The sequence below is a fragment of the Oryzias latipes genome, chromosome 9 (genome assembly GCF_053564925.1).
Source record: "Oryzias latipes strain Hd-rR chromosome 9, Olatipes_Hd-rR_3.1".
Classification (NCBI taxonomy): domain Eukaryota; kingdom Metazoa; phylum Chordata; class Actinopteri; order Beloniformes; family Adrianichthyidae; genus Oryzias; species Oryzias latipes.
The window spans coordinates 3198868-3210039 of record NC_136245.1 but is presented as its reverse complement, the minus strand read 5'-3'; the positions used below and the strand labels follow the sequence as shown (position 1 = coordinate 3210039).

The following is an 11172-nucleotide window of genomic DNA, read 5'->3' as shown; positions in this document are numbered from 1 at the left end:
AATATGTCCAACACAAGAGGCACTCAGCTAAAACAAAGAGAAAACAATAGAAGAGAAGAGAGAGAAAAAAGAAAAGAAAAAAAAAAATCAATTGTCACACAAACAAAAACAAATCAATTGTCACACGGGTGATTCTCAATCAGCTCAATGAACACTGTGCAAAGGTGACAAAAACAATTAAAGATAAAAAAAGTTTTGATCTAAGAAAACAGTTGATCAGGTTAAAATATTTTAAAAAAAGGCATAAAACATGTTTAAAAGTCCCAGCTTAGAAAAAGTCTGCCCAGTCCAAAGTCGCCCCTCAAAGGTCCACCGTTGGAACCGGTCCTGGAGGAGGAAACCCACCGTTGGAACCGGTCCTGGAGGAGGAAACCCACCGTTGGAACCGGTCCTGGAGGAGGAAACCCACCGTTTCTTCAATCATGTCTAGGTGTGTCTCCAAGTCCGCCATCACACAGAGAAAACCAAACACAAAAAGGCACAGCACACACCAAAAAGGAAAAATAAAAAAGAGGATCAGCACCAGAGGCGGTTCTGCACGGAATTACTCCCCAGGCAAGACCCTCCCCAGGTGCCCAACCACCCACCCCATTAGAGTCACAACTGAAGAAAAAAACAGCTCATGGTTGCCGTTTTCATTACTATGATTGGCACATTTTTTGTTATGAATGTTTAAATAAAGTTTTGTAACCATAGAGTTTTAGTAAATGGTAAAAATTCATCTTTAAAACTACGTACAGATTTATGAAAATTCCACTGACTAGAACCCAACATGATGGAAAGACATAAAAAATAAACTTACAATACATGCAGGCTCAAAATTAACCTACTTTAACTCCAGTTAACTAGTTAAAGAATATTTAAAAAATGTTTAAAAGTTATTTGCCCCATTTGCATGTTAGGGCAGCATGCTGTGTGACCATCACAGCTCATTCAACATTTATGAACTAATCATACAGTAAAACATTCGTGTTACAACAGACAAACCAGTGCAAAGGGGCACCACTTATGTTGTATGTCGCATGTATGTCGTATGTTATAATGTTACAGGCAAAGGTAGAGCAAAAGTTTTAGAAGAAAATAAAAGCATTCAAAAATGAACAATGATCAGTTGCAACATTTAGGTCTACTTGAGTTTCATTGACGTTGTTGTGGCAGGTCGCCCTGGAAAACGTGCATCCCTAGCAATGAGGACAATCCTTTCCTTTTCTCGTTTCTCCTCTTTTTCTTTTCTTTTTTACTCAATGGGGCACCAGATGGCTTTGACCTTCCTTTGTCCATCTCTCGGGCGTTTTGGCATTCAGCCATTTACTTCCCCACCAAAGTCGTCGACTAAACCAATTCTCACCCTGGTGACCTCGTCGTCTTTTGTTTCCTATTTTTATTTAGCCATTTCAAACAAAAATGTGGACATTTTAGACACCTGTATTAAAATGTAGGTCATAGAATGTCACGGTATGACCGATTTTTTAAAATATCTTGTGATTTTGTTGCCAGCAGTTTTGAACCTGATTCTCTCAGTTGAAGAATAGGCTATATTTAATCATATAAGTCTTCCTATAGTTCTGCACAATAAAAAAAGCGATGAAACATTTGCACATTGCACAAAAAGAAGAGATTTCTTTATAATGTGTTTTGCTTTTTAATTTGTAATTTCTAGCTGATTTGTATCATCTGCCCTATTTTCTGTTTATTAAATAGGCAACTGAAAGACATCATGAACTGATCTAATAAAGGAGACACTTTGGACACAATAGTGAAAGTTTTCCAACAGGAATTCATGAATAACGCTATTTGTTGTCGGAAAAACAAAACTCTTGAGCAAAAGAAATTTGCAAAGCTTTTATCCCCTCCCCCCCCCAGCTTTTTTGATCATAACATTAAAGTACAAAACATGACATCAAGGAATCAAACAGATCATCAGCCGCAGCAACCAATGCCATCATTCCAAACGTATTCAAGCACAGCAAGTAATGAACGTAGCAGATCAAAAATAGAGCTTGCTGATAAGAAAATAAAGTATTTCAAAATATATAAAAGATAGGTACAAAAATAGATACAATGTTTTCTTAGAGCAGGGGTTTACCTATCGAACGAAAAAGCACAAATTGTTCCAGTGTTGTTTTTTTTCTGCATTTATGTATGTAAAATTTAGATTGGAAAAGAAACAAATTAATACTATTTTTCTACTTTTTTTATCATCAGAATTGAAATATGTGAGGATTTGTTTGAAATTGATAAGAATGTTACAGTTAAATCTGATGTTTACAAAGCGTTCGAATTGGTTCCAAGATTCACGGGAAAACTTATAAAAGTAGAAAAAGGTGAAGACCTGATTAAAGGAAATCAATACAAAAACTACAATTAGATTCTATATTTGAGAATTTGGATATAAACCTATTTGTAGTGTAAAAGCTATGTAGAATTTTTTTATTTATTTTTTAAATTTTGCTATTTATACAAAATGTATCTGGTAGTAACCATGCTTTTTCCCAATTTATATCATTGTTCCAAAAGATTTCTCCTTTCTGTGTAATGTTTATTTTTCACTTAAATTTTTAAGAATATACTTTTTATTGAGAATATCAATACCATTATTTATGAAAGGAGAGTCAATTTTAGAGGCTTCTTGATATTTAAGGTGAGAGGTCATCAGCTGAATTAATTCTGAGTGTTAGAGTTATGTAATTATCATATTATCGCCATAAAATGATTGTCTCAGTTCTATCTTTCAATTGGAAAACAATGACCTTGCACTGCTTGATTGAATGACCCACTCTTATGTTATCAACCCTGGCCACCAATAAAACCAGACTGGATACACTGGGAAGGCAAAACTCCTTCTCGATTCTCCTTCTGCAGAAGTCTAACAAAAGCTTTCATCTCCTGTGTGTTTCTTCTCTTTCTTAAGGATAAAGTCACCGGTCTAACCCTGACAGGGAGAGCTTTCATTACACTGTACACTGATTTGCTTGTTACTGAAAAACACGTTTTATTTAGAAACCTGCCATAATCCAAAAGGGTACCATCCTCATCAAAAAGACCCGAAACATACATTATTTTTTTTTATCTATCCAGTTTTGTTTAAATAAAGATTTATTTTGTATTGTTCTGTCTTCATTGTTCAAAATTATACTTTTGTGTGTTGAAAAATTATGACTATAACATCACTTCCAAGCAAGAAGAGCCTGCTGATAAAAATTCAAGAAATTGATGGGAATCTTTTTGACATTATAATTACATTTTAATAGGAATTTGCACAGCTGTGACGTAAGGTGGCTCCGTTCTGACGTCATCTACATCCCAGGAGGAAAATCCACATTTCTGACAGCTGCCAGCGGGGCCACTTTGAGTTTCTACCTAAATATACATTTTTAAAATTGAACCATACGAATTTATGAATGTAAAAGATAATAACAAAAGATTAAAAACAACAATATTTTATATTTCTTTTAAAACTTTCCAACATAAAATGGTGAGAGTTTAACTTAAAATGTTCTTAAATCAGAGTGAGCTATCCTGTGTTTTCGCTGTTCTCTCATTTTCAGCATTTTATTTTTACTTTGTTTTGTTTTTTTAAGCAGATCAGTATTTTCTGTGTTTGTGTAAAATGTAACATTACAAATAAAGTTTTGTGGAGGAAAAAAAAAACTAAGCAGAGCTCCCAGCATGCACTGCTGCTCAGTCACTGGCCTTACACAACAAAGTAGGGCAGATGCGCCCCGGTTCGGTTCGTGCTGCCGCTCGTGTCCTTCTTGCCCCCCAGGATGAGCGGCATGCGCACCGTGCTCGCGTCCACGGCGTTGGTCGCCGCTCTGGGGCTCGGTTACGGGACGTGGTCGATTATCTCTCCGGGGGAGGAGCGGCGTAAAGAGATGCTGAAGGTGAGCGCGGTTCTCGGCCCCTTTGGTTAGTGATTGACAGGTCTCCTCCTTAAGGCCCGTACACACCGGGACGAATATTCGCCAGGCGTTATTCGCCAGCGTTTTTCGCCACGTCTTTTGTGTTCACACCCAGGCGATTTTCGCTGACGATGAGTGGAGTGAACATGCAATTTCATTCCCTGACATTAGATGGCGCTTAATGTAAAACAGAAATACTCCTGTACACAAGGTGGCGCTGCGCAACTTTACGCTTCTTAAAGTCGCTTTTCACTCAGAAGAAGAGAGCAAGTATTTACACGCTTGTCAGAATCAAACAAAGAAAACATGAATATTTCAAGCACCAGTAGCTCCAACTGGTGCTTGGTTCGGGGATATTTTAGGATGTCCGTCATTATTGCTTCGCGGCTGTGTAGACGCTACTTGGCGTCTATCTTCTTCGCTGGTATGTGTGCTCAGCAAGGCAGTTTTGTGTTTGAGCGCCCCCAAGTTGTGTTTTACTGTAACTTCAGAAGCTCCAGACACGTGAGCAAAAGCGCCATTCTCATTGGTCGAGTAGATTTCGATGCGACGCGTCGAAAAAAAAAAACGAACCCGGGGCGTTTTTTTTTTTTGACGCTTTAACGCCTGGCGTTTTTTCGCGTCGGTGTGCACACTCTCGTTGGTGCCCTTTGTTCAACTACCCCTGGCTGCAGCCTGCAGAATGGGTCATCATAGTGGAATGCTTTGATTGCAGAGGAATGTGAACACGCTGTGGAATGTTAGCCCCGCCCATGCTGAGCCCGTCTTCTTCTTTGGTGGTTTTACAAGTTTCCATGTGCAATATTGCCACCTACGGGTTTTTAAGGAGTTTTTCCTTACTGTGAAGGGGGGGGGTCTAAGGGCAGGGATATCAGTTTAGCTTAGTCTTTTTTGTTAAAGTTTAGTATTATCCTAATGCATTCTTTGTATTCATGATCCCTTTTTCATTGTATGTGCTAAAATAAAATAAAAATATTTAATTGAATTAGGGAATTTCTACCATGATTCCTGCCTTCTTATGCCTTTTACAAGTTTCCATGTGCATGCATTAGGGAATTAATAAATTCTGTCTGGCCTCACAGACTCAAAAAATAACTCATTGGATGAACTCAATTTAATTGTTTTGTCAGGATTTACATCCAATAAATATGAGTAACCCCACCTCAAAGTAAATTCTTCCATGTAATGAAATATAATCGAGTTAGTCGAACTAAATTTTATCAAGAAAGGCAAAGGAAAAAAAAATAAGCAACAACGGTCTAATGCTAGATTCGAACTCAGAACCTCTGAGTTGTTAACCCGCTATCTAAGCCACTGAGCTATCACTCCGGTGATCACGCACGTGATCATGATCGTCTTTCCTCTTATTGGGAGAAGCCGAGTTGAAGCGATTTCATGCCACAGTTTCGTTTTTTACGTGGAAAAAGCGAACTAAAGTTTTCACTTTTGAAAAGTCGAAGGATTTGAAGGACTAATAGTCATACCAGGCATTACATTAGATGAAGGAGTTGAACATTTTAAAAGTTCAATGGTTAAAATAGGTGAAAAATTGTAGCCGTGAGACGGCAAAAAGAATAAAGAGAAACAGGAAAACAGCATTCAACAGCATGCCCCTTACTTGAACTCAATTATTTTGGATTACTGGAGTTATAGGGGAAACTATTTATACATTTTGTGTTAGGTCAATTAAATGTAGATACAATCTTTTAAAATAAATATTTTTAAATAAAACATACAGAATTTTATTGTGTTACATGAAAGAGGGGCTTGAATCATTTTTTTGAGTGATACATAAAAAAAATTGCACCATTCAAATTTTCCTCCTTCTGTTCTCTTTCTTCCTCATACAATTCACAATGACACAAAATGTGCTCCACTGATTCTTCCCCTTTCCTGCAATCACAACTGCTGTGACAAAGGTGAATCAAATGCACGGGCTCAGCGTGGGCGGGGTTAACATTCCACAGCGTGTTCACATTCCTCTGCAATCAAAGCATTCCACTATGATGACCCATTCTGCAGGCTGCAGCCAGGGCTTACTCCCTTTGTTTAGTCACGAGGCGTTAAACGTCGGCGAAAATCGCCGGCGAAATTCGTCCCGGTGTGAACAGGCCTTTAGGCTGTGGGTTATTTCAGGCAGCTACAGTCGCGCGCGTGCCAGTGTGTCCGCATTTCTTTGAAGTTTCTTTCTAACTTTTATCTGTCCGTAAAGTCTTGTTCCGGTGTCTTCCTGCTCCCTCCAGAACCTGCCGGAGTCCAACCCTCAGAGGATGGAGGAGACAAGGCTGCGGAACGCCATGGTGATGCAGGTTCTGAAGGAGGCTGCCGAGACCGACCACAATCTCGCCCGGAGCTCCGGACCCGGGAAGTAGACGGAGCCGCTTGATTGCAAACTGGCTCGTGCGCTCCGCCGCGTGCTCATATGCGACGAGCGCGCGTTTTCGTGCGTGGCTGTGTTTCTCTGAAGTAAATTAAACGTGTTTGCCTTCTTACCCCCGCCGGGATCTCCCTGTCATTCTTCATCATGTGGTCAGTAGCGATGCAGGTGGATGGAACTGCGCATGCTCAGATCCTGCTGCCTGGTGAGCAGGAAGTCCTACCTTGTTTTAGTCACTCTCTGACAAACCAAAACAATCAGGGGTTCAAACGAACACACAGGCAGGAGGAGCCCAGCCTCTGAAGCAACAGAAGAGCCACCACTTGACAGAGTAAGAAGGTTTATTCAAGGAAACCAGAGCTGAACAGACGCCTGACAGGATGTTGAAGCGTCACATGACTCATGGCGGACGGCCCACTAGCCTACTGATTGATATCATCGAGGGTGTAGGTGTAGGTGAGGACTCCTCCCTTCTTCAGGTAGCAGTCGTGCGTGTGGGTGCCCAGCTTCATCTGTCTCTGGCAGACTCCCACCAGGTCGTGGAAGAGCAGGTCCTGGTCATAAACCTCCAGTTTCAGCTCGTCGCCTTCTTTGGCTTTGAAGTGCTGAAACTCCTCCTCCCACCAGGGGTCGGGGTCGTTCTTGCGGACCGCGGTTTTACCCAAATACGTGGAGCCGCTGTAGACTTGGACGTAGCCGTCTGAGGTTCCCAGGAGGTCTGAAGGGAGGTCGCTGGCTCGCAGGTTATAGAGCCTCAACTGGGCCTCCGCCACGGTCAGGCCCAGGGCGAGGAGGAGAAGAGCTGGAAGGGAGGTCATGGTTCTCCGGAGGCTTTGAACAAAAGACAGTAATGTGTCAAGGCTGAGGGGAAAGGATCAGAACAGAATTCATTCAGATGAATGAATTTATTGTCATTGCCATATCAGCCTGTGTGATACGCGCAGAAGACAGCGGAAACTGCATTAAACGGTTACCGTATTTTCTGCACTTGAAAGATAATTTAGAAGCCGTAATCCTTGTGTATGGATTAATTCTGGTTATACCACGGTCTGGGTGAATACTCGATTCTGATTGGCTCCTGGGTGTGCATTAAGAACTCATAATTAACACCTAAAAAAGAAGTTCTGGTCAAATAGCTTCTTTAAAACAAACTTTATCTTCATAATCTGGACTAAAACGAGCGGTAAGACGTGAACCTTCTCGAGGTCGGTGCTGGGTAAGCGGCGAAGCACCACATAACACATAGTTTGCTTTTTGTGCAAAAAAACATTCTGAACCGAACAAATAACAACAATAAAGTACTAAAAACTGACTTAATGTTCATTTGTATGGTGACCATGGTATTTAAGGGTTGATGGTTGTGTATTATCAGCATTAACGCACGCTGTTCCTGTCGGACGGCTGCTTCCGTGAAGCGTGTTAATTCTGATAATGCACACTTCAAAGGACATTTTCCCGCTTATACCATGGTCACTTACAAAACAAATAAATATTCAATCAGTCTTTAGTACCTATTTAACCCTTGTGCTATCCTGTGGGGTCAAGATGACCATTGACGTGTTCTCCCTACCATGACAAAGGTCGAAAGGTTTCATGTCATCCATGGACACCAGTGAAGATCACAAATCATTAAAGAAAAAAGGTTCAGCGCACTGTCTAGTGGGTCTAGATGACCCAACTCCCAACATTAACGTGTCTAGGATAGCACAAGGGTTAAAAAATAGACTATATGTTGCACGGTGCGCTGCCTCTTAGCCGGCTCAGGCGGCACCGACTTCGACTTTAGCAGCAAAGGAAAGTAATGTCTATGTTGGTCGTCACGATGGGTTGAATAAAGCGTCAGTTAAGAGAGAAAGTTCACCTTTTACCGCTTGTTTTTGTCCAAATGAGGAAACTAAAGGTTGTTATAAGCATTGTGCTATCCTAGGCACTTTGACATAGAGAGTTGGGTCATCTAGACCCACTAGACAGTGCTCTGAACCTTTTTTCTTCAATGATTTGTGATCTTCACTGGTGTCCATGGATTACATGAAATCTTTCCACCTGTATCCACCTTTGTCATGGTAGGGAGAACAAATAAAAGTAAGGGTGGGTCATCTAAGATAACACAAGGGTTAAAGAAGCCGGCGCAGTGATACGGAACATATAAGATATGTTACCGGAACTTTTTTTTTAGGGGTGCGGTTATCCTGTGGTGTATCACTTTTAAATGCACACCCAGCAGCCAATCGGAGCTGAGACTATTAACCTATTGACCATTAACGCATACTTAATTTTCCTGATGCAGATACAGTTTTTAGAGGAACGTGGTGCTGTGTCACGATGTTCGGTTGGGTGTTGTTGTGGACATGCTAACGTGTAACAGTTTTTTTTTTTCGTGTTGCTAACAAGGCTAGGAGTTATTGTAAATATTCTAACGCAACTAATGTGTAGCTTGTTACAAAGAAGCTCTGGAGTTTCTGTGAACGCAGTCAATAAAGTTTGACTTACTTATCTCTGACTCTTTTGTTTTGCTTCATAGTGGAGCCGGTTATAAAATAATCCTTCATTTTGTGGTCCAAGCTCCAAATTTGGCATGGATGTGCCTTAAGATCCCTTCTTTCAGAAAAGCACATACACCAAGAGAAAATCCAAGATTTTAAAATGTATATAATAAATCTGTAGGTACCCCTCAAGTTCAAAGACTACATTTTGTGCTCAAACAGCCCATATTGTTGAGACGGACAAATAAAAGTTGAAAGAGGGGATCCTAAGGTACATCCTTGCCAGATTTGGTGCTTGGACCACAAAATGCACAATTTGTCTAAAGTATCAAGCTAACCGGCATTGGCTATGATGCACCTTATAGTTCGGTGCGCCGCCTATATGACATAAGATCAAAAATAGATCATTCACTGACAGGGCACCCTGTAGTGTGGAAAAACCAGTAAATACAGTAAACCATCTTATGGCAGCTTGACATATCAAACACGACCCTCTATGCTTTTGAATAATCGGATGGAGCCTCTTAAATTAATCAATGGGATGGAGCTTTTTTCTATCAGATGGCCACCTTCCATGTAGATGCGGGTCATTTGAAGGTTAATTGAAGTCATGTGGACTTTAATGAAACAAAACTGTTGTGGTGAAATGGAAATGATGCATTTTTGTTTTGCTATTGGTTCATTGCAAGATTGATCCCTAATGTGGCACATCGCAACTTTCCTACATCATGCAGCCCTAAACCCAATAATATTTTTTCTTTTAAAACATTTATCTCCTTGGAACAATTAAGTCCCATTGAATCGTTGCTATGGAGTCTGACTCTTCTCCATCTGTTGGGAACAAAACTTCCCTCCTGCTTCTCTACCAGCCTGCAAAACCTGTAGCATTGACCAAACCATTACAGCCTCCCAGATCCTGAAGCTTCTGGAGCTCACCTGTAAACGGGACAACTGGACCCGTGGAGCTGCTCCTGGATGCCCCACACAAGTTTAAAGTGCTAAAACAGACCCAGTGTTTGCTTGAAAAGTGGAGTCGCTTTAATAGAGAGCAGTGGGGTCCTGTGAAGTTCTAGGTCTGCAGGAACTCTGTGGTTCTCTCACAAACTTTGGGCTCTGATGGTTTGACCCCCTCACTGCTCGTCTTTCAAGAATTTGGATTTTCCATGGAACTGAAGCGTGAAAGGAAAGCCCCTGTCCAGAGTCTTCATATCTGCACACGGAAAGGCATTATTCTGAGCGTGTCTGCTAAGCTGGGGGTCCTACCTGTGGTTGGTCTCCAGGCTGTCCTGTGTCAGGTGGGTTTCGGGTACAGGCGCTCCTCATATCAGCTGCCTGAGGTCCTGGAGCCCTCCCACCGCGGGCACAAGCTGCTCCGCTCTCACTGTTGCATAACTCCACATGAGCAGGTTTTTGTTGTTGTTACAAATCAGAAGATCTTAGTCTTTCTGAGAATGTGCAACCCCCTCCCTTACCCCCTGTCCTCGTGCCCAACCCCGGTCTAAAAACTGAAAATGTTCATTTCTCAGTTCGGTACCGGCTCAGGATCATAAGCCTGATGATGTCATTGTTGGAAATTAGCTGCTCAGAAACCCTAGCAGGCAAGAGTTTGAAATGGTCGAGTGTTTCCAAACGACCGACTTGTAGTGCATGATGGGTAATTTTACCTGCAAACCACCTGTTGGGCCTTCTGAGCCAATTCTGCAGTGAATGTTGGGTTCGTTGTCCTTGTTTCCACTGACATAAATGATCTTTGCAGGATTATGAAGGGGGATCAATACCCCTCATTCTATTTACAAATTTATATTTGAACCCAGAAGAAACAAATATTGCAGTTCCATAAATGACCACCAGAGGCAGGTTTTAGAAGGGGCCGTGTTGACGTCAACAACTCTTTATGCTTATCGATTCATTTTCCAATGATTTAAACTCGGGGGAGGGGGTTAAATCAGCTGTTTTGGTTTGTTTTGACCTTAAATGTATAACTTGATATGATTTGTTAGTGAGTGGACCCAACAAACATTCCTTTTACTTGGTTCCTCCCATTTTCTCGTTTGGGACGGAGTAAAACCCGGTTAATGTGGCTGCCTCTTGGGTTCAGGACCTCAAAGGGTCGAAGTGATGCTGCCATTTGCTAAAAGATGATGGTTGTTCATTCTGAGCAGGACTACTGATCGTTTCCTGCTTTCTTTAAAGACCAAGAACCTCTAGTTCTGCTCCTCAAGGAAGAGAACTGGATGGACGGATATGTTGATTAACAAGGACATACAGATAGGTTTTATTTAGTAATGAACAAAAAAAAGATTGAATGATTGATAAACGGATGGAATAATAGATAATGGAGAAACCCTGTCCCCTCTTCCCCTCCCTGATGATGAGAGCTCTCTGTTTACACTTCATCTGCTCCTGATTA

The 11172-nt window shown here is 41.3% G+C and overlaps 2 protein-coding genes across 4 annotated transcripts; one reads left to right on the top strand and one right to left on the bottom strand.

Moving 5' to 3' along the window:
• The first annotated feature begins 3669 nt into the window (after nucleotides 1-3669).
• uqcc3 (ubiquinol-cytochrome c reductase complex assembly factor 3) lies at nucleotides 3670-6399 on the top strand. Its single transcript, XM_004072815.5, has 2 exons — nucleotides 3670-3884; nucleotides 6146-6399. Exons 1-2 carry the CDS (start codon nucleotides 3768-3770, stop codon nucleotides 6272-6274), a joined length of 246 nt encoding a protein of 81 aa, XP_004072863.1. The 5' UTR covers nucleotides 3670-3767; the 3' UTR covers nucleotides 6275-6399.
• A 203-nt stretch (nucleotides 6400-6602) lies between these two features.
• Nucleotides 6603-10174, bottom strand: LOC101174198 (perforin-1). 3 transcript variants are annotated; one of them, XM_004072816.5, is made up of 2 exons: nucleotides 10026-10174; nucleotides 6603-7110 (listed from the first exon to the last, which is right to left on the bottom strand). In XM_004072816.5, the coding sequence occupies exon 2, from the start codon at nucleotides 7095-7097 to the stop codon at nucleotides 6702-6704; it is 396 nt and encodes a 131-aa protein (XP_004072864.1). In that variant the 5' UTR covers nucleotides 7098-7110; nucleotides 10026-10174; the 3' UTR covers nucleotides 6603-6701. The 3 variants fall into 3 exon arrangements, with proteins under 3 accessions (XP_004072864.1, XP_078808580.1, XP_004072865.1); XM_078952454.1 differs by having other exon boundaries at nucleotides 6603-7140; nucleotides 10026-10122; XM_004072817.3 differs by having other exon boundaries at nucleotides 9699-10055.
• Between the last annotated feature and the right edge of the window lie 998 nt (nucleotides 10175-11172).

What these genes read in the sequence shown, in the direction of transcription:
- uqcc3 (XM_004072815.5), top strand. Translation starts at nt 3,768, where the DNA reads ATGAGCGGCATGCGCACCGTGCTCGCGTCCACGGCGTTGGTCGCCGCT. An exon ending in GGCGTAAAGAGATGCTGAAG is followed by an intron (nt 3,885 to 6,145) that starts GTGAGCGCGGTT and finishes TGCTCCCTCCAG; the next exon opens with AACCTGCCGGAGTCCAACCC.
- LOC101174198 (XM_004072816.5), bottom strand. Translation starts at nt 7,097, where the DNA reads ATGACCTCCCTTCCAGCTCTTCTCCTCCTCGCCCTGGGCCTGACCGTG.